The sequence below is a fragment of the Mytilus edulis genome, chromosome 9, assembly GCF_963676685.1.
Source record: "Mytilus edulis chromosome 9, xbMytEdul2.2, whole genome shotgun sequence".
NCBI classification, from domain to species: domain Eukaryota; kingdom Metazoa; phylum Mollusca; class Bivalvia; order Mytilida; family Mytilidae; genus Mytilus; species Mytilus edulis.
In genome coordinates this window covers 77,032,585-77,056,767 of record NC_092352.1, presented here as the reverse complement: position 1 = coordinate 77,056,767, position 24,183 = coordinate 77,032,585, and the positions used below count along the sequence as shown (strand labels likewise).

Genomic DNA, 24,183 nt, shown 5'->3' with positions numbered 1-24,183 from the left:
AAGCGGTAGGGTTGCTCTCATCCGGGTTTCGGAGACTATTTTTGGATGTTCTAAAAATAGCGGAAGTGAGTCGGTATATAAAACTTTCGACGGCCATTTTTTGGCAGTGTTTATGAAGAAGAGGTGGAGTGAAATTCATAGTGTTTAGAGAATTATATAAACAATTAGACATTATAGTATATAAAAATGCAGGCTATAAAATGTGTAGTGGTTGGTGATGGGTGAGTAATACATAAAACTTGATTCAGGAAACTTTTTAGAGTTTGATCAATGCGGAAATGACCGTCCCAGTTTACGAACAACAGGTAAACAAGAATTTGAAATAAACCATCGGTCATATTCCGATTCTTGCTTAGTTTAATACATAGATAGAATATGAAAGAAGTTTCTTATACCGACCTGTCAGTTTAAAGGGGATAGATATTGTCGACATTCCTGAGGTGGCATACATTGAATATGTAAACAAGGGCAGATAACTCGAAAATGTCAGTTATATTTATGAAACCACATTTTTACCTCAAAAATCAGGGCTGAGGCTGTTTCTTCAGTTCCAATAATAAAAAATCTTACTCAGTGGTCCAATTTTGTTCCTTTGGCGGTACACGTATGAAGAGATTTTGGAATGCCTTGTCCAAATACAAATGTAATTAGGCAGCAACCATTTGATTTTCTGGGGGGGGGCTATGGTTTTTTTTGGAAAAAAAAGTTTGTTTCCAGTTTTTGGAGAAAAAAATAATTTGTTTTTGATTCTGAGAAAAAAAAATTGTTTGTTTCACCCTCAGCTGCCACTATATGTAATGCTAAAATTGAAAGAAAAAAATTGTTTTCGACTTGTCGTGAAAAAAATAGATTGTTTTTCGCCGCAGGCGAAAAAAATATTTTGTCCAGAAAAAAAAACCATAGCCTCCCCCAGAAAATCAAATGGTTGCTGCCTTATGTCTTGAAAAGCTTTTTTATTTTTTGCCTTGACACCATCACAGGAATGTGAGACCTTTGTCATTGCAACTTAAGGATTCTGGTTGTCCTGTTTCTGCAAATCCAACTGGCATGTAAATATTCAAAAGGTGAAGCTTTGATGATATTTGAACATTCTTACACCTAAACATATTTTTCATTCTCTGTTCGCCGTCGACTTTGAAATTATCAAGATATAAATAATAAATTCATTGGCAACATGTGTTCCTGTTTTTAGTAAAGCAAATTCTCACTTGTTAAACTTTTAAGTTTTAAGTGAAATTCAGAGGATTCGTTCTGCTTTCCAAACATCCTTCAATACTTGTACTCCTCCAAAACTAAAATATTTAATAAATGTTATAATTTGACAATTGACAGCACAAACAGAGTTCATCCATAATATTCAAATAAATTTACATGCAGTCAATGCCATGTACAAATGTACCACATTCCCCACTTTCCACAAAAAGGGATGAATTCAGTTAACTAACAAACCGTAAAACTCATATATAAGCTTCTCGTTTCTCGTTTTGTTAATATAGATTAGACCGTTGGTTTTCCCGTTTGAATGGTTTTACACTAGTAATTTTGGGGCCCTTTATAGCTTGTTGTTCGGTGTGAGCTAAGGCTCCGTGTTGAAGGCCGTACTTTAACCTATAATGGTTTACTTTTTAAATTGTTATTTGTATGGAGAGTTGTCTCATTGGCACTCACACCACATCTTCCTATATCTATTAAACAAAATAACAAATATATCTACATGTATACTTGATTTGGAATGTTTCTAATACAATTGTGTTGGCAGAAAAAAAAAGTGGTAGTTAGTAGATTTTTTTTTTTAAATAATTTAATACATGTTATATTAATGAATAAATATTTTCAACATGTTCCATAGATCCATACATGATCAACCTTGCACATGTACATGCATGTCAATGCAATATGCACATGTGTTGGGATTGATATGTTCTCAACTTTTGATTCAGAATAAAACAATGTTAATAAGATAAAATAACAAAACTGAGGGTTTAATAAACCAAATTTGAAACAGAACTTTGTTTTGGCCATATATGTACAATTTTCTATTGCTGAAATAAAATTATACCAACTTTTATATTTATGTGACACCTGGTGACATTTAATCAAAGGTCATTGTATTGAGGGTGACTCTGTCTCTTTGTAACAACTACATGTACTGTACTACATGTATAGAACAAACAGTTCATCATCATGATGGGATTATAGTCATCAATCTACAAATGTAGATGACCTATTGTTTCACTACAATCTTTCTCTCAGACATGTTCCAGTCTTCTCAGAAAATATTTGTGTTCCTACTACAGTTCAATATTGTCATCTCCATATTATAGATACTATATGATGACTAGTGCTACATGTAGTTGAAAAATTCAAGAATAATATTCAGGTGCTTTACATTTTTATCTTTGAAATTAAAAAAAAATAGTTCTCAATTTAATTGTTTCCTTATTGACATTGTATTTATTTCTTGATGCCTTGTGTATAATTCTGATAGATTAACATTGTTAAAATACAAACAACTTTTCATCTGTCATTTTAAGGAAATTTGTGTTCCCTTTTGAAAAAAATTGAAGTGAAACTTTCATTCTTCTACCCACAACAATATATATGTTTTACTATATCTATTAAGTCGTTTAAATATTTGATAAATGTGAAATTATTTTTCCTCAAAACATTAGCACCGTAGGTAGAATTGTAATTGTATGTGTATCTTTGATTTTGGAATAAAGTGTTGATTCAGATGTACATTTTCATACATTCTTGTACATGTACATTGTAAGCGTTTACCTAATTAGGGTATTATGACATCATTGAATGAAATGTTTGTAATATTTGACATAAATGTAGTAATTTGTTGACATACTTATTGACTCATTGGCACCTGGGGGAAGGTTGTCATTCCTGTCACAACCTTGTCCTTAACTAGATACTTTTTACCTCATTGTAATTTGTATTGTCAGATGTGTAATGATTGACATGATTACACATCATAATCTTAAAAATTCAGAGTAAAATAAATAAAATCATTGACCATGAAAGCAACTTTATTCTAACTAAAAAAAATCCTGTGGTAATTACGAATTTTCGTTTTTTATTTGATAATTGGTTAATTTTACATACAATATATATTTTAATTTATCATTTTGTAATAAAAAAATCATAAATTTTGCTCTTTAGAGGGTTTGCTTTATTTGTTTTCTGATTAAACCTGGCAGTATGTAATTGCATAGGTAGTCTGATTTTATGTTAACAAATGGTTAACTCTAGTACTAGTGCAAATTGAAAATACATCTTTCCTCTGAGGCTCTGACTACTCTTTCAATAATATAATACATCATGATACATTGTACTACATCTTAGTTAAATCGACAAAATAATGTAAATGGTGGAAAATGAGTTCTTGTTTATCTTGTGTTTATAGTGTAGACAAATTTCCATTTTGAACCCCCAATAAAAACAAACTAGTACTACAATTTAATAAACAACAATACAAGAGAAATAATCTGAAGACAAAAAAATGAAAGATGACAAGATCTAAATGGTCACAACTTTAAATGTACATTGATCGATAGTTATAGTTGTTAACTTCTACATGAAGCTCGGTCTCTGGTATTGAAATAGTTGTCTCATTTGCAATCATTTATACCCCATCTTTTTATTTTTTAAAACAACAAAGCTAAATAGAGAAATGAATTCATTTAATGCAAAAACTGTTGCAAATTTCATGAATTTAAACCTAACCAACCCTCTTAAAATCAAACCATAGACATTATAGATGTAAAGGCATGTACATATTAAACAGTTGGATTTAGAAATGTGCAAGTGGCTTCCATTATTATAATCAAGGCACGATGATGAGTTATATAGAGAATTGTTATGCCAGTCATGATTTATTAATTTATTATAGTTTTAATAATCTACTATATGAAGGGTAGATAAGGCCATACCAAATTAATTATAACTAATAAAATGAGTAAAACATTTTATACTTTAAACATTGTTAAACATGTTTAATGAAATAATGCAGGTTAAACAACATCACAAGATTTCTCTTAATTGCCAAAGACCCAAACTCTTATATTATACATGAACATTGGTTTTTTTTAAGAAATGAACATCTGAGATGTTCACATCGGCATCATTGAAATATAAACATGATAAATTGGAAGATAGGTCAGATTAACTTACATGACTTAGCTAGGTTATACTAAATTAAATTATATGTTGCTTTTTGATATATTTTTCCAAAAAAAAAGTAGATGTCTTTTTCATTAATGAGAAAAGTCTAAAACATGCAGTACGACTTCAAGTACTGAGTAATACTTACAACTGCTTACTGCTGATTGTATTCGATGTTTAATATAATATACATTTACATGTAAAGAGAATGGAAATGGGGAATATGTTGAAGAGAAAATAATCTGACAACAGACCAGAAAACAACCAGAGGCAAACAGTAGGTCTTCAACCCTGCCAGACAATCCTGCATCTTGAAGGCAGGCTTCAGCTTGACCCTAAACAATATTATATATATAAAATATAGTTATACTAGTTAACGTTCAGTAAAATGGGAAACAACACAAAAGTTGTACACATACTAAATGAACCAAAATTAGAAAAATACAACTCATAAATATGATAAAGGCTTGAGGTTCTGGACATTGGACAGATTCAGGGAAGTGGAACCCGTCATTTGAGATTTTTTTTATAGAATTATTCAATACATATATAGTTTTGATAGCAAGCAATCATAAAAGAGATGATAAAGCAAATATACTTTAAAAAATAAGGTTTTCAAACAGAAGTAGGTTCAAGTTAGTATGTGTTTTATATGTGTAAAATGTAATGGGGAACATAATTATGTACATTTATATTACCAATGCTTAGATCCCACTAAACAAATTGTCTTAAGATGTTTTTATTTGTATATTTCAGTGCTGTTGGTAAGACATGTTTACTGATCAGTTACACAACAAATGCCTTCCCTGGAGAATATATACCTACAGTGTAAGTATTTTTACTATAGTGTTACCTGTGTTATCAGAAATTTTTGAGGGAGCAGAATAAAATTTCGCATAAAGCAGGGTGTCCAAATATTCAATTTTTTTCTGCAAGGATAGACATATTTAATTTTGGGACCATGAAAATGTGATTGTTTAAGTAGGATGTCGGATTAATCAGGTTGTACTGTATCTACATTTGTGACTTCAATTTAAAAGATTAATGTTATGATTTCTGAAAGTTAGGATAACAGGTAAACTACTCGAGTGTTTGTAAATTACATGTATGTAATTATATAAGTGCACTAAATGGACTATATCCTGTAACAATCTTCTTTGACATCTGCTTAATATCCTCGGTCATTATTTTTTGGAATTTTTAAAATACTCAGTGCAATATTTTTTAATTTGGGGTATAGATATTTGAATGTTCTAGTCTAGTATTGTTCTGTGGGGATCCAGAACTTTTTATACGACTTCGTCGTATATTGCTATCACGTTGGCCTCGTCGTCGTCGTCGTCGTCGTCGTCGTCGTCCGAATACTTTTAGTTTTCGCACTCCAACTTTAGTAAAAGTAAATGGAAATCTATGAAATTTTAACACAAGGTTTATGACCACAAAAGGAAGGTTGGTATTGATTTTGGGAGTTTTGGTCCCAACATTTTAGGAATTAGGGGCCAAAAAGGGCCCAAATAAGCATTTTCTTGGTTTTTCGCACTATAACTTTAGTTTAAGTTAATAGAAATCTATGAAATTTTGACACAAGGTTTATGACCACAAAAGAACGGTTGGGATTGATTTTTGGAGTTTTGGTTTCTACAGTTTCGGAATTAGGGGTCAAAAAAGGGCCCAAATAAGCATTATTCTTGGTTTTCGCACCATAACTTTAGTTTAAGTAAATAGAAATCTATGAAATTTAAACACAAGGTTTATGACCATAAAAGGAAGGTTGGTATTGATTTTGGGAGTTTTGGTCCCAACAGAATAAGGGGCCCAAAGGGTTCAAAATTAAACTTTGTTTGATTTCATCAAAATTGAATAATTGGGGTTCTTTGATATGCCGAATCTAACTGTCATGACTGTGTATGTAGATTCTTAACTTTTGGTCCCGTTTTCAAATTGGTCTACATTAAGGTCCAAAGGGTCCAAAATTAAACTTAGTTTGATTTTGACAAAAAATGAATCAGTTAGGCTCTTTGATATGCTGAATCTAAAAATGTACTTAGATTCTTGATTATTGGCCCAGTTTTCAAGTTGGTCCAAATCGGGGTCCAAAATTAAACTTTATTTGATTTCATCACAAATTGAATAAATGGGGTTCTTTGATATACCAAATCTAACTGTGTATGTAGATTCTTCATTTTTGGTCCTGTTTTCAAATTGGTCTACACTAAAGTCCAAAGGGTCCAAAATTAAACTTAGTCTGATTTTAACAAAAATTGAAATCTTGGGGGTTCTTTGATATGCTGAATCCAAAAATGTACTTAGATTTTTTATTATGGGCCCAGTTTTCAAGTTGGTCCAAATCAGGATCTTTCTTTGTCCAAAATCAACTTAAATCTTTGTTATATACAATATACAATGTATATTCACTTTTTACTACCAACTGATAAATTAAAATAATCTTTACCATTCAGTGATAACAAGCAGTTTTTTTACATCTTAATATTTTATGATGTATTTAAATGAGTAGTTATTGTTGCAAACTCCATTAGAAATTTTTATTGAGATTAGTTTTGGAATAAGGGAAAGGGGGATGTGATTAAAAAAAAATTGGGTTCAATTTTTCTCATTTGAAATTTCATAAATAAAAAAGAAAATTTCTTCAAACATTTTTTTGAGAGGATTAATATTCAACAGCATAGTGAATAGCTCTAAGAGAAAACAAAAATTTTAAGTTCATTAGAACACATTCATTCTGTGTCAGAAACCTATGCTGTGTCAACTATTTAATCACAATCCAAATTTAGAGCTGAGTCCATACTTGCCCCAACCGTTCAGGGTTCAACCTCTGCAGTCGTATAAAGCTACGCCCTGCGGAGCATCCGGTTATAAGGGGGTATAACATTGGTCATGATGTGACTATAGCTGTAGACTGTGTCCAAGGTGTTGTCATACAGGCCATATAAACCCATAACTTACTAGTAAAATTGGTCTTAAGCTAGTGACATTTTCACAAAAATGATTGGACATGCACCATTTTACACATGTAGAAATATTTATAGACTAGTTTGTGTAAAACATTTTGGCACAGACTCACTGTTACAATATTAATATATAAGAAAATAACAAATTATGAAAGAAAAGAAATTGTATGTCCACTATAAAGATTGAGCCCTCAGACCATCTATAGCAGGGGCTGATCCAGCCATTTTAAAAAGGGGGGGTTCCTAACCCAGGACAAAGGGGGGGTTCCAATTACATGTCCCCATTCAAATGCATTGATCTTCCAAAAAAAAGGGGGTTCCCTCTTCTGGATCCGCGCCTGTATAGTTTTGTCTTCTGTACTTACATTTGTAAATGCCGCGTATTCTGCTGCTTGTTTGAGGGTATCATCATCTCATTTGACCGGGGGGGGGGGGGGGGTTACTGACTATCCTTTCGAGTATAACTGTGTCAACAGCACTTGTCTAACCGTACCCTGTTCTAACCAGAAAACATTTAAAAACATACCCTGTTCTAAATAGAAATAATGAAAAACATACCCTGTTCTAGACACATACAAAATAGATGCTGTTCAAGACCTGGGCTCTAGACTGTTTCTTAAACAGTTTCATAAGCGATCCTGTTCTAGACAATTGCTTTGTTTAAAAAAGACCCTGTTCTCACCAGCAGGGCTTGAAAAAATGAACCTGTTCTAACCAGCAGGACATGAAAAAGGGACCCTGTTTTGCAGCTCACTCTGACTCATACCACTAAAATTACAGGGTAACAATGAACAATCCTTTCTTGAATTTTCCTTTGACCTTAAACTAAAAATGCAAAATTCAACTGTGCAGTGGTGGATCCAGGGGGGTTCGGGGTTGGAATCCCCTTTTTTTTTGGACAATCAATGCATTTGAATGGGGACATGTAGTTGGAACACCCACCCCAACTCCTTTTGTCCTTGGTAATGGTTTTAAAATGGCTGGATCCGCCCCTGCTGTGTCAGGCAAAGTTTACGTCAGCTACTTATATTATGCTATAAATGTGAAAATGAAAACTGATTGTATTGTTAGGGAATTTGATTTTTGTACTTTGTGTGTTTTTGGGGTTGGTTTTTTTAGAGGTGTATTTTTTGGCCCCAAGAACACCCCTCAAATGCAGAACTTTCCTTTCAGGCACCACTAAATTAAAAAGCAAAAAAGTAAAAATTAACCCATTGACAATTTGAAAAATGTGCGATATATTGTATTTGCATAGTTAAAGGAGATAAACAGCGAACAGACATGGTTATAATAAGTCTAATAATAGCATATTATATAATAGTACTAACTAATTGACCTCAAATTAAATTTTTTGAAAATTTTGAATTAGTTCATTCAACATATTATAGTACCATTGTGTACTGTCATGACAGTAGTCAACTCCAACCAGGAACAATTTGTTTAGTCACAAATATTTTTAAAATGATTTAAAAGTAGGTTACTTAGTCCAGGAAGTTATCACAAACACTTATTTACTAAATCGTTGACACAATTGATATAAAATACAATAACTTTGAAGTTTTATCGAACAAAAGCAACTTTATTTAGGAAATTTCCTTGTTTTTATCATGTTTTTTGTTTCATAAATTTTAAATAACTTCTTTATTATGACAGGTTTAAAAATACTTTTTATCACGATTTAAGGCAAACAAATTTATGAGTTTATTTTTTTTGTTTAATGATGCTTTCAACTTTGTACATTGAAACAGTAGGCAACTCACAAGTAAACAATATTACTTTCTTTTTTACAATAAACAGGATCCAAATGGTGTGAAAAACATAAACAAATTTATATATTTCATTTATCATGTTTATTAAAAAAAGAAGTTGACATTTATTTAAAAGTACTTATAATTACCCCTGAAATTTATTAAACAAAAAAGACTTATGGAATTTATTAACAGGTACTATAAATATTAAGCCCTGTGTTTTTATTTTTAAAAAAATAGATTTTTGAGATTGTATTTATAAAACAATTCTTTTGGCATTTAATAAGTACTTTAATTTAAACATGTTAAATATGAGTCTTGCATTTATTAAAAAAAAAATAAGATTAAACAGTACTTTTAATATTACACCTGCATACATATTTATGAAATATTTTGAATTTCGGTATTTCCTTTACACTATGATTATGACATGGTTGAGGAGGTGTACATTTACCATGATTACACACATAATTTAATTACATGATTAAGTTTGAAGAGGATTGCTGATACACAGGAAGTGACAATATAAATTGATGTCAATTTGGGAAGTTGTCATAAACTACTTACATGTAGGGAAATATAATTTATGTAAATTAAATTCAGCCTGACAAAATTTAAAGGGATTGTAATTATTATAATAGTGTGAAGTTCACACTCTCAATATTACTAGAACTAAAAGTACAATGATATATATGTAGTACTACACATATTTTATCATACATTTCAGTGTTTATTGATATATACATTTGTGTAAATTACATAATGTTTATGTTGTAGTTAAATATACAACAATACATTTGTGTAAAGAACTATATTGATATGCATTATATGTGGAGGTAACAAGTTCAGGTTACCGTACCTTGTACCTTCAACTATGAGAAAAAATCTAAACATGGGTAAATGGACAGAGAGTCACAGGACAAAAGGTCACAGGACTTTTTGTCCTACATTCAATGTATGAATAGCCCCACACTTACAAATGTAAAACAATTTAAACGTATGGCTTAATTGGTTTATGTACAAAAAAAATATGAGTTTTGGGCTCTGGACAAGGGATGTTTCATAAAGAATGTGTGCCAAACTTATTCCTGTATGTGTCTGTCCCGAGTCATAATCAGAATTAAGTCTGTAATTTGAAGATGATATTTTTACAAAAAATGAGGGCAGGAGTGGGTTGTTTTAAAAATGTGGTTGAACATTATATTATTACAAGTCAAATACCCCTGAAGTTTACTACAGATTTATATAATTCCATGAAGGAAGTTATTCTCTTAAGGACCTATATACTATTTAGGTCATATTATATATACATGTAGCTACATGTATCAAATGCAAGCATCTGATACTCTCTACAATTAGTCTCAACTACTCTACAATTTCAGGAAGACATTTTTTCTGAAGATTATCTGAACTAAAGGAAACTTATACATATATGTTATATACTGTATACAAGGAAATATTTGATTAATGCAATTAACTGTGGTATTTCTATTTACCCTACACAAATATTTTACTGTCATGACTGTTGAAGGTTATAAAATACAAACAATAAACACATCAAAGTTTGATTTGTCATTTTCTAATAAGAACCTAAACTGCAATAAAAAAACAAATGCTCAAATAACATATTTTACGTTTTTATTGGGCCTAAATTGATATATTGTTTGTTTCCCCAATCCTGACCCTGCCGATCCAGGTTTGGGTCGGAAGGTAGGGAAATAATTTTATTTTTTTCCAAAAAGCTTGAACAGCATCGGACAGCATTGCAAGCCTGAAAATCGGAAATGAATAAAATAATATTTGACTTAAATTTGACAATAAAATTTTATGAGTAGCACTGTTTTTGCAGGGTTGGTCGGGATTGGGGAAACAAACAATATTTTATTTTAGGCCTTATTTAAAGTTTTATTACTAAAAGGCCAGGTCAACAAAAGAGTGTCTTTAAACATTGTTAAAGGATAGTATTCCATATTCTAACTGATTGATTATTACTTTTTTCAGATTTGATAATTATTCTGCAAATGTTATGGTAGATGGTAAGCCGATTAATTTAGGATTATGGGATACTGCCGGACAAGAAGATTACGACAGGTTACGTCCCTTGTCATATCCACAAACTGTAAGTCTGACCATCTTCCAAAAAATGCTTGTTTGGAAATAGTTGTGTTTGATTATTGTTTGGGATATGTGTTCAAATGACCTGTGTAATGAGAAACTAGCATCACTTTTAAATTATGATACTCTCCATTGCCATCAAAAGATTTGATAAATTTATTTTGATTATTACATGTACATAATTTTTACATGAATATCAATAAGGATGGCGCCTTTAGTTTTTGCTATGAAGATTGTTACTGAACAATTATAATTAAGGAATGATATCTGATAAGATTTCATAAAGCTTACAGGACAAATGGAAGAAAAATGTTCTGAAATACTTTATAGATACATGTATTGGTGTTGTTACAGGTAGATTTATTACATGTATATGAAACATAAGATGATGTATAATTGCCAATGAAATAGCGATAAACCAAAGACGGTAGGTTCAGTTTCAAAGAATGAGAATATCAACAACTACTTGTCACTGTATTGTCTTCAATGATGAGCAAAACCCTTTAATTTTATTGGTCAAATATAACATGTAAAAAGGCAGCTGAATATGAATAACAAAAGGTTGATCAATTCAAAAGGTCAATTAACAGCCTCTTATGAATAATGATGGAAAAAGTCAAATTCTAAAAGACTCATAACATTTATAGGACATTGGTAATAACAATGAAAAAAAACATAATTTGAGCATGTTGAGAAAACTTTACCAGCTGTGACCTTTATATTTACATTTATGAAGAAAAGACAGTTTGGAGGAGTATACAGCAAACCATCAACATACTGAAACTAAATAAAAAAGAAATATATATCAATTTAATCTACACTAACTAAGATGTAAATACATTTGAAAAAGTTACAACACCAAATTTTGCAATACAAAAAAAATAAGATTTTAACAAAGACTACAAAAATTGAGAACTAAGCACAATCAATATATACATGTTTAAGTGGTAATTGCTAGTTTAATGAGTTGTCAACTGTCATTCTTTTTATATTGTCAACTAAACAAACATCAATATTGAAGAATTCCAGGGAGACAAGGTCTGGATATCTTTGAACATTTAAGTGAAAATATGTCACCTCAGTGCCATTGCTACAAATTTATTTTTTTAAACTTATATTTTTTTTAACAGTATATGATTAACAAATTATTTTATTTTTCAGGATGTGTTCCTTATATGTTTCTCTTTGATAAGTCCAGCCAGTTTTGAAAACGTTAGAGCAAAGGTAAGGATTTGTCCTGTTGTGTATCAGTGTGACGTTTTAAAATTACTGTGGATTTATTTATTTTTTATGGATTAAGTAAAATTTGCATGTTCGTTGATATTTATTTTCATGGTTTTGCCGAAGTCTGCCTTCACTTCTATAAAAAAATTATTATTCGTTGATCATTTAATTTCGTGGTTCACCTGTACCAGTGGCGGATCCAGAGGGGGGGGTCCGGGGGTTAGACCGGATCTTTTGGCCGATCAATGCATTTGAATGGGGACATATAGTTGGAACCCCCCCTTTATCCTGGGTTGGGAACCCCCCTTTTTAAAATGGCTGGATCCACCCCTGCCTGTACCCCTGATAATTGATATCCAACAAATAAATAAATTCCACAGTTGTTTATGGATTACATGGTTGTATAGATAAGAGAAACAGTATCAAACCACATCACACCAGGTTTTTTTTTTTTTAACCAACACAAAATTATGATCCCTTTGAAAAAAAGCTTCCTCCCATCTTTTCAAGCATGTATAGTTTGACTTATAAAATTCATACAGCTCTTGACATTTTTGTCAATCTTTGACAAGGAATAAACAATGTTTTAGTCATTTTAAATGTCATCTAAGGCCAAATTTAAAATTTGAATTGTTCGAGGTTGACTTCATATACCTGCCCTCCAATTATTTAAAAAAGATGCCTCCCCGAGACAAATCATTTCAGCAAAATAATCTGCGAAAATGATATGTTTACAACTACTTCATGTACATATCTTAAGGTGGTACCTAACATTACAGGGAGATAACTCTGTAAAGTCAGCTAAACGTTTTAATTACGTTGTGTTGTAAAAGGAATATTAAGCGTCTCAATGATCAAAATTGGTCTTTGTCAAACTGCTATAATATAACCAGTGTAATTTTTCTGACAAAACAGTTGGTTCAAATTTTTGAAATTTTTATATTTTCGTTAAAGGGTCAAAGTAAATACTTTGACAAAATTTTATGAAAATTAAACGAGCCAAATTAATTTAAGTGAAAGTGTTGGGTACCACCTTAAGTACTTTTGTAAAACTTCATGTTCAGTTTATTTGTAATCAACTACCCTTCTCCCTTCTCCCACCCCTCTTCTCCTTTCTCCTACCCCCATTCTCCTTTCTCCCATTAGAATAAAACATCTCCCTTTGAGATATTTTTTCTTGAAATATTAGAAAAAAATTTAAAAGGAGAGATATTTTATTTTTTCTCCTTTCTCCCAGCCTTCTTCTCCTTTCTCCTACCCCCTTTCTCCTTTCTCCCACCCCCTTTCTCCTTTCTCCTACCCCCATTCTCCTTTCTCCCTGTCTCCCTTACCCCTGTCCTCCCCCTCCTACTAGATAAACCAATATAACATTTGTAAGGTTATCTGCATTTCATCATTAAAAGCTTGAGCAGCTCTATTGTCAAATATTGTGTGCATTTCCATGTATTTTAAATTGAAGTTTAATGTGCTATTTAAATGAAACAGTATAATTTGTCTGAATTAATACAAGCAGCTAATTTCTAAAAAAGGAGAATAAAAACGGGAATAAGCATGATATCTTTCCTGGAATTTAGCGAATCGTGTCATTTGAAACGAAAAATCTCAAAGAATTCATATAAAAAGGTAATTTTTTTATTTCAAACTCTTGCCAAAACATATTGCCTAATTTTGGGAAAGATTTGCTTTCTGCTTATTCACAGAAAAATCATCTAAAACACATTTTAAAATGCTTGAATTAACATGCAAATGCTTCAATTTTGATATGAAAATAACATTTAAGAGATGATTTAAGAGTAAGGTTATGATTTCATTGCACATGGAAAATGGTAATCGGGTATGCACAAAACCAAACTTTAGGAGAAAAAAAATACAAGTGAATGTAGGGTACAGAACATCAAAAGCTTTAAGGGTTGTAAATAGTTCAAGATCAACTTTAATTTGCATTATCATGAAGATGGAGGTTAAAGTTATATCCATACTGAAAGTATATCAGGTTTATTAGAACTTGAAATCTTTGCCATGTTTAACATTTAGCTACCAACTTTCAAAAACCTTTAATAGGAGTTTTATCCAATTTTTCACCAGCTTTTGTTTTATTATTTGTATTCACATCAACCATCATACAGCTAACTATAACATTTATGCTGAAAATCATCCAGAGTTATGCCCTTTTACAAATTATGGAAAAATTGCTGATATTTTCGTTTCTGTTCTTTGACTTCAGTTTTTGTCAACCACCTGGTATGAAACTCATTGGTAGCATGACTTTTACCGTTTTCTTCAGTTATGTCCCTTTAAAACTTTATATGAAATGCAATCCGGGGCTTCATGTGTATCCCTTGGACAAATTCCCATTTATTACTCAATGTATGGACACAGGTTATTCTAACAGTAACATTTAAAACAGATATCATTTAAATATATAAAACGTTTTAGAAAATCACAAAAACTTAACCTACTGCTATTTAATCAGATATAGGATAAATTTAATATCACTAATTATGCTAATGATTTGTTGATCTATTTTTTTTAATCATAAACATGATAAATACAAAAAATATCATTTATCATGCTAATATATATATAGAAAATGCTGCTTTCAGAAAATCCTGCAATGATGTCGTCTAAAACAAATAAGTAATTTAGTCATAAATGTGTTGTCTGTATCATAAAGTTTTTTGGGAGAGATTACGTATTGGTGTGTAGTAAACTCTAGTGTACTGACTGTATAGATTTAAGAAGATGCGGTATGAGTGTCAATGCAATGACAAATAAATGAGATGACTCTCCATTCAAGTCACACTGTATAAAAGTAAACAACAATATGTCAAAGTACAGCCTTCAACACAGATCCTTGGCTCAAACCAAACAGCAAGCTATAAAGGACCTCAAAAATTACCAGTGTAAACCATTCAAATAAGATAACCAACAGTCATGACAGTCTAATCTATTTTAATTAGAGAAACATTTATGAACCACATTAACAAACAAAAACCACTGAACATGTATAACAGGTTATATTCCTGGTAAACATTTTATTGAAAAATTCCACGAAAGCACAAGTTGCTGTGCACAAGGTTACAAAACACAGTAAAGATTCTAATTGCAAACAAACCATGGTGCAATAATTAATATGACTCAAAACATTCAACATTGTCATAAAGCTTATATCCTTCTTTGGGATCGCTTAAGGTGGTACCTAACACTACAGGGAGATAACTCTGTAAAATCAGCTGAACGTTTTTATTACGTTGTGTTGTTAAGAGAATATTAAGCTTTTCAATGATCAAAATAAGTGTTTGTCAAACTGCTATATATAGCCAGTGTAATTTTTCTGATAAAGCTATTGGTTCAAATTTTTGGAAATTTTTATATTTTTATCAAAGGGTCAAAGTAAATACTACATTGTATGTCAAAATTTTATGAAAATTAAACAAGCCAAATTAATTTTAGTTAAATTGTTGGGTACCACCTTAAGACAATATTTTTGTTGTTTGTGTCAGTCAGTTGCTGTTTCATCATGCTTATTGCTGTTTATCCCACATAGGTGTAAACATGCAATAGAAAAAGCAACTTGTACAGAATTTATGAGAAGCACATGAAATTGACTTTCATCCTCATGTGAATGACTAAGACATTCTTGCAGGGTTTTCTGTTTTTCTTTTGTGTGACTAGTGTAGAACTTAATCATCACCTTTCGCCAAAACAATCACAGCACAAAACTTTTTAAACGTACAGCTAGAAATAGAAAACTTTCTATTATTTTGAAATAATGTACTGTACGTGGATTCATAATCAAGTGATTGTCTTTGGTTTGGAACACATTTTTGTGGACTTTATTAGAATAAATTAAAGTAATCAACAATTTTAATGTTTAACAAAATTAAAATTTTCCTTTTGGATTGTATGCAAAATCAAATACGAAAAAGACAAGATCCATTTAATCATATTTAGAAAATACAATTTTTATTCAATCCACAAAAATTGATAATCAACAGCACAACATGTACAAGTTAATTTAATAGGAATGGAAAGCTTTTAGTGATTTTTGTTCCAAAGCAAATCTGGAAACACATCACCAGTGTATTTCTAACAATTTTTTCAACTGAATGTAACCAAAAATTGTTATTTCTGATATATGTAAAATAGACAAAATTCTTTAATATCAAAATTATTAATTGTGCTACAATTGTTGTAATTAACACAAAGTCTTATATAGCTCTCATGGACATATTTAATTGCTTACTTTATATTCAATTCTTTTATCTTTTACAGTGGTATCCAGAAGTTAGTCATCATTGTCCAAACACACCAATTATATTGGTAGGAACAAAACTAGATCTGAGGGAAGATAAAGAAACAGTAGAGAAACTGAGAGAGAAGAAACTGTCGCCAATCACATACCCACAGGGACTGGCCATGGCTAAGGAAATTAATGCCGTCAAATATTTAGAATGTTCAGCTTTGACACAGAAGGGTCTGAAAACAGTGTTTGATGAAGCTATCCGAGCAGTGCTGTGCCCTAAACCCAAACCAAAGAAAAAGAAGTGCAAAGTCCTATAATATGAGAACTTAATAGAATTTTATGTGTTTTTTGGGGAGGATGTTTTTGTTATTAAATATAGTACAGTTATGTAAACTCTCATTTATTAATAGACATAATATGTGATATTGAAGAAAGTATTACACATGGTGTGTGTCTTGGTTTGTAGGCTGAACAGGAAATATGTTTGTTTTTACACAAGAAATTTGTGTCATAAGACTACATTAGATTTGTTTAAGGTGGTACCCAACACTTTCACTAAAATTTATTTGGCTCGTTTAATTTTCATATTAATTTGTCAAAGTATTTACTTTGACCCTTTAACGAAAATATAAAAATTTCAAAAATTTTAAACCAACTGTTTTGTCAGAAAAATTACACTGGTTATATAGCAATTTTGATCATTGAGAAGCTTAATATTCCTTTTATAACACAACGTAATTCAAACGCTTAGCTGACTTTCCAGAGTTATCTCCCTGTAGTGTAAGGTACCACCTTAATAATGTGTTTGATTTCACTCTGATCAATATCAAAAAGAAAAAAAGCTTTTGATAAAATTTTATTTGTTGACTGATAGAAAAGCAGAAGAACAAGACATTTCGTAGAAAATATTGTTGAATAACACTGTTTGGCTGCATAAATTTTTAAGTATGTTTAAAAGTAAAATAAAAATGAAATTTTCATTCAGAATTGAAAAAGCAAATCAATGTTGAACACGGAAGTTCTTAGTTTTGTCTACAAAATATTTGGAGGGGATTTGAACAAGTTATCTGTATTTTATTATATATTGTAAACACTATACATATTGTAATGAAAACAAACATATTTGCATGTGTATGCCTTTTAATACCAGGGAGCCTTTTAATTCAATACAAGAAATCAAGAAGTATTTCATAAATTAATGCAGTTTCAATACTGAAACACTTCTATAGGATATTTTGAGGCAATGCTTAAACTTTTTGTAGTAGATAAAATAATAAGTAATTTTGCACAATGAACATCATGATTCACATTGCACAATTTAATATTTCAATTTTATTTTTATATTTTCTAGATTATAAGGGATATCTACCCATTTCTGGTACATTACATGGTAGTTGCAAAAATACTGTTAATATTTTGATTATTGATTTGTAATTCATGTTTTATGTCTAGATCTAAAGAATTTTAGGACATTTAGTGCTATTTTGTTTGATAGAACTTTTTTTATATGATTAAAATTCATTTCATTTTGTAAACATTTTTTAGCATTCTGAAACTTCATTGAGTTGAAATAAAATATTTTCTTATTTTAACAAATATCTTTTATGAAAAAAAGTTTTCTTCATTATATGTTCATATTTCAAACAGTGTGAAAACGTTATAGTTATAGTTTATGGCAATTTCATGATATTCAGTTTCATATCTGATCGTATGCCAAACTTATGACATGTGTTTATAACTGAAATTTGAAACAAAATAGTCATAAAATGCTCTATCATTTGCTGTTTTAATAGAAATGCTCTGTTGACAACTGTCTTTTTCTTTGTAAGATTTTAACTGCTTTGTTGGCTTCTGTGTTGCTTCTTATTAAAGCTAGAAAATTTTATTTTTAATTTTTCTCAAAGGATAATTTGTGAATTTGTTATATTTTTATCATAGAAGTTTATTGTTCTGTTTTTGAAGATGATCCTTTGTATGTACAGTGTACATTTACCATACCAAATGTAATGTACATTGTACATGATTATTATATAGATAATGTACATAGGCTGAACATATGTTATATATCTATAGAATTGTACAGATATTTTTTCTTAACTGTTTCATTTCACAGACTGTAGAAATGTGATGTTTGTTTCATAATTTGTGTCTGACAGCAAAACGTTTAATTGTTTGAGTAAAGTCTATAAATACGCACATAATTGATTAATTGGTATATTTGAGTTAGTTTTAGAAATTCAGTTGTCTTCATTCATATAGTGGGAAATATATATTAAAAGTATTTATATATTTTTCTCACCTTGAAGTTGAAAGACTTTAAATCCTTTAAGAACCTTTGCAGTTGCATATTGTAAATTCAAGTTGTCTCCTCCCTGGATATCTAAATAAAGGGAGGTAATAAACTCAATTATTGTTCATTTCACCTGGACTTCTTTGCAGTTATATGTGCATTTTATTAAACTAAATAAAACAACTATTACTTATCTTGCACTTTTTTTTTAAATTTTGTTACATATGTAATATTAAGGAGATATTGAATCTTTAACATTCTCGTATTGTTTTGTTCTGAATTACTTTACAAGTGTTTGAACTTTTCTATTTCCTCTTTGTAACATAGGCAATATAGGAAAGGTGTACTGACATAAGTAGTCTCTAAACACATTAGCTCCATGGAGCTTTCGTTAGTAGAAGCCATATTAACTATGTGTATCAGTGAGAAAAATGTAAAAGCATAAAAATATAGTATATACCAATACACATAATTAACAGCGCCTGGTGATGTTTGATAGCCTATCAAACATCACCAGGCGCTGTTAATTATGTGTATTGGTATATACTATATTTTTATGCTTTTCCTCTTTGTAACATAATTGTAATGCTAATATAATGATAGATTTGTTCTTAGACAATTGGCAGTTTCATAATCTAATGCATCCTGGGTAATATTTTCAAAAGCGTACACCAAAGCTTTTTGATTGGTTTAAAACGTTATAAACAATGGAAATTCAACCAATGACGTAACGTTATATTTTCACTTTGGGGTACGAACAATGAAATTACCCATGATGCTTTAGATTCTGAAACGGCCAATTAAATTCACTTGTTGATTTTTCAAAGCTTGCTGAACAATACATTTGTAGTTATATTTTCCTGTTTTCATTATGTGTAATCATTGTATGGGTTCTCAGATGTACTGCTATCAATCTTCATTTATTTTTTTCACCCACCCTTCTTTCATTCCAAAAAAGGTCACTAGGGTTAAAAACAGATAAAATGATAGATTTGAATTGTGATACAAAATGTTTAGCTGATAATTTTAACAACTTAAGGAGGTAGACCTAGGTTAAGGGAAATAACTCTTTAAATCATCAGTACGTTTGTGTCAACCATTTTCAAAAATATATTCTAAGCTTCTAGGTTACATAGATTATTTTCAATCTGTTTCAGGTAAATGCTTAAAATACATTGATGAACTTGACTTTTACAAACGCTTAACTGATTTAAAGAGTTATCTCCCTGAACCAACGTCTACCACCTTAAAAAGATACTGAAAAGTTTGATTTGATTTTGTAAATGTTTATTTTTCGGTCTGCATTCTCAAAAGAAGACTGAAAGATAAAGTACCACTTGGAATATCTGATATGCTTCTTTTTTTGCAACAAGGAGTTTTAAGGAATTTGAAAAATTATTTAAAATGGAGTTGAGATATATTTGAGAAACCTAAATTAAATAAATAATGGTAGAAATCGTAGAGTTTAGATAGGAAAAAGTTAATGGCCTTGTTTGAAATGTGTTTTTTTTGTTGTTGCATTAAATTAAGATTATGGTGCCAAGTTTTTATCTAGCTATGCATGAGATATGGTAACAGATTAATTATTTTGTGAGTATTGGATTCATTTTATCATGCTACCACATTTTTCTGTTGATTTTCTTAGGATTTATAACATTCTTTGTATAATAGGATCTTTTTTTATACAGGATATTGCTGATATTTTCTAAACCTAATAATGTTACTTTGAATGAAGAAAATTCATCTTAACAATGGATTGTAAATTAAGGCATGGAAGGAATTGATTTATCATTTATTTTTCACTGTTGTTCATCATAGCCGGAGACCAGTGCTTTTCACTTTGAGGGGAAACAGTTTAAATTTTAGTTTTAAAGTCAATTCTGTTTTGATGGCATTACTGTTCGGTTAAAGCTCCAGATTTTATCTTTGTCGATCTGTTTTCATAACAAGACAGTTTGGAAAAATCTTTTGGATTGATCTTTAATCTACAAAACCTTTGTAAGGCCAGTGTATCAGTAACTACTAACTTTGTAATTGTTATAATAGAATCTGTGTAGGTTAATCTGTAACTGAAGTTTACACACGTTAACAAAGTAATAATGTTCACTTCATGTATTTAAATGTTTTCATTTGGTGTGAATATATATAACAAATGTATATGTTCATATAGGCTTCATTTAATGATCAATAAAATATTAATATAATTTATTGTTGTTTTGTTGTATTTTTTTGCGGTCAAAATGTTGTAGTTATTATCCTTGTCGTCTGGACATTTGGTTTCCAACTTTCCAGACAATATCTTGAGAATTAGTGTCCATGGATACCAGGATTGAAATTTTTTATTTGTGCCAACCACACATTTGATTTTCATCTACAAAAGACGCATCAGTGACGCTTGAATAAACAAGAATGTGTCCCTAGTACACGGATGCCCCATCCACACTATCATTTTCTATGTCAGTGGACTGTGAAAATGGGGGAAAATCTCTAATTTGGCATTAAAATCAGAAAGATCATATCATAAGGAACATGTGTACTAAGTTTCAAGTTGTTTGGACTTCAGCTTCATCAAAAACTACCTTGATCGACCAAAAACTTAAGCAGGACAGACACATAGACCAGAAAACAAAATGCCCATAAATGGGGCATAAAAAAGTCAAAAAGGCCAAATAAATTACAAATTTGCATTGAAAACCAAAAATTTCTAAAAGTTATGCCAATACATTGCAATATTACAGATGAAACAATATAAATAATATTGACACATTATTGTGCACACTACAAAACACAATATTAATAACACATGATCATGATCATGGTACTTTTGAAACCTTTGAAAATAAATGACAATCTAAAATTACCAGTGATTGTATATCGGTTGGCAATCAAATTTGGGGCCGTCTAACCTATACAGAAAGGAACCGACCATTCTTCTAATGTTTATGTGGTTCATAAGTGTTTCTCGTTTCTCAAATTATAAATAGATTAGACTGTTGGTTTTCCTGTTTTTATGGTTTTACACTATTAATTTTTTGGGCCCTTTATAGCTTGTTGTTCGGTGTGAGCCAAGACTCTTTTTTGAAGACCGTTCTTTGACCTATAATGGTTTACTCTCTTTCTCTCCCTCTCTCTGGTGTTTTGTTTATCTGTCCTTTGACCTATAATGGTTTACTCTCTTTCTCTCCCTCTCTCTGGTGTTTTGTTTACCTGTCCTTTGACCTATAATGGTTTACTCTCTTTCTCTCCCTCTCTCTGGTGTTTTGTTTTATCATAACAAGTTACTGGTGAAGTTTAATTTCACGATTTTAGCTTATCTCCTTGTTCAATAATAATCCCTTTCCCTAGAATTAAATTTTTGATAAAATTCTTAATAACTACTAGATTTTTGTTCAAAGGGAAATAATTCATTAGATTTTTAACAGACATTGTATCAATGATAAGTACATTTTGGATTTTTTTTCCTTTTCTTTAGCAAATTGTTTGAAAAATTTAGTGGAAGGTTTGTTTGTTATTTTATGTAGTTTATACTATCACAAGTTAATATAGATCAAGTTTGAATTTTGTTCCATTACAATGTATTTTCAACTGGTAGGGGACTATGTATTTCCATGTAATACTCACAGAATGCAGAGTCCAGTGACAAATGTTTTTTAGAGAAAATAAACTGGCTTAAGAGTGAAGTAAAAAAAAACAAATAAGACATCATTGTTCTTGATTTAAAGATGAAAAGCCATCAGACTATCAAGAACAAGGGATTATGTGTACAATACACCATATGATAATTAATAGAGGGTGGTTCCACTTCACATTAATTTTGTTTTTGTTCCAGTGGTATCCAGAAATCGTTCACCACTGTCCAGATACACCAATTATTCTTATTGGCACAAAGTTGGACTTGCGAGATGACAAAGAAATGTTGGAGTCGCTCAAATCTAAGCATCTGTCGCCGATAACACCACCACAAGGCATGGCGCTGGCTAAGGATATTAAAGCAGTTAAGTATATGGAATGTTCTGCGATGACGATGAAGGGACTGAAACCTATATTCGATGAGTCTATTCGAGCTGCCTTAAACCCACCACCTGCTCGTCTAAGGAAGAAAAAAAATTGCATACTTATATGAAACTATTTGTGTTTTATTACTGTTTATTTACAAACTTTTTTAGTTTAGTGGTCATGTATTCATGACAATTCCCTTTTCAAATGTTCATAGTTTCCTCAAAATTATTTAATGTACTATTACATATTATTTAATATATACTTGAAAGAATTTAATAATTTATAACTGACTGCATAAAACAGCTCTTGCTAATCTTTTTTAAATTTTGAAAATGAGTTTGACAGATGTTCCATGATTTTTTTTACGGAGATAAATGTGCTATTTTACAAATTAGAAAACGTAATAATAGTAGTTAAAACGTGTGTTTGGAAGCAAAATTTATGATATAATTCAGCTAAACAATTTCTCCAACTTGTTCATATATTGAAATCCAAAATGTTGATAATCAAGAGAATTGAATTACCTCCCCTAGACCAAGTTTTTAAAGTGGAATTAATATTTCACCACAAATAAAGCATTTTTTAGAATACTTAATTGCTGGAACCTTCAAAATGTGTGCTTCGGTTGTAGATACACTCAGAGCATCTATGCATGTTACTTAAAACGAGAGTCTCAAGAGTTATTCAGCTACATTTTCCGTCTATACGAGTGAAATGACATTTGGTCCAGTAGCTCAAAATAGAGTATAATTCAAAAAAGATAAAAAGAAGATTTGGTATGATTGCCAATGAGACAACTCTCCACAAGAGACTAAATTACACAGAATAGTTCACTTTCCCTTTTTGCATTTTTTTTTCTTCTATAAAATGTGCCTAACTATACAGAGTTAAATAAAGATTATCAGAAAATATATTTAGAACTTTCTGTAATCTTTCAGACCTTCAAAACTTCTATCTCGTATGTCGAAACAATTATTTTTATGTTGATCATTAATTTAATTTATTTCACAATTAATATATCTCTTATACTATTTTAGTTATATATCATCATGTACCATAATTTAAACACTAATGTTTTCATGTAGACATTAATAGCAGTCTGTATAATTGTACCCCTCATGTCAAACTGTAGTAGAAAAAAGTTTTCTTTTTACAATTTTTTGTACTTTTTGTTTTGAATATAAATGTATTATATTATAATTATGACTAAAGGTTGTTCTGTGTGTCCATGGTTGATGACAATCCAGATTTTATTTAATTGTATATCAATAAAATCTTTGTCTTTCATTTCATTTTTCTTTTTGATGATGATATTGTGAATTTTCCATCAACTTATGGATTTTGGAAATCCGATGGTATCTCCTACTTCTCTAATCAATTGTTGAAGTATGAATAATACTGTCTCCAACCAGTAGTATG

The 24,183-nt window shown here is 30.5% G+C and overlaps 1 protein-coding gene across 2 annotated transcripts; it reads left to right on the top strand.

Moving 5' to 3' along the window:
- LOC139489085 (ras-related C3 botulinum toxin substrate 1) lies at positions 1 to 24,051 on the top strand. Of its 2 annotated transcripts, XM_071275204.1 has the most exons (6): positions 1 to 221; positions 4,930 to 5,001; positions 10,892 to 11,009; positions 12,167 to 12,229; positions 16,505 to 19,106; positions 19,550 to 20,971. In XM_071275204.1, exons 1-5 carry the CDS (start codon positions 187 to 189, stop codon positions 16,790 to 16,792), a joined length of 576 nt encoding a protein of 191 aa, XP_071131305.1. In that variant the 5' UTR covers positions 1 to 186; the 3' UTR covers positions 16,793 to 19,106; positions 19,550 to 20,971. The 2 variants fall into 2 exon arrangements, with proteins under 2 accessions (XP_071131305.1, XP_071131304.1); XM_071275203.1 differs by lacking the exons at positions 16,505 to 19,106; positions 19,550 to 20,971 and adding an exon at positions 22,595 to 24,051 and having other exon boundaries at positions 48 to 221.
- The last annotated feature ends 132 nt before the right edge of the window (positions 24,052 to 24,183 follow it).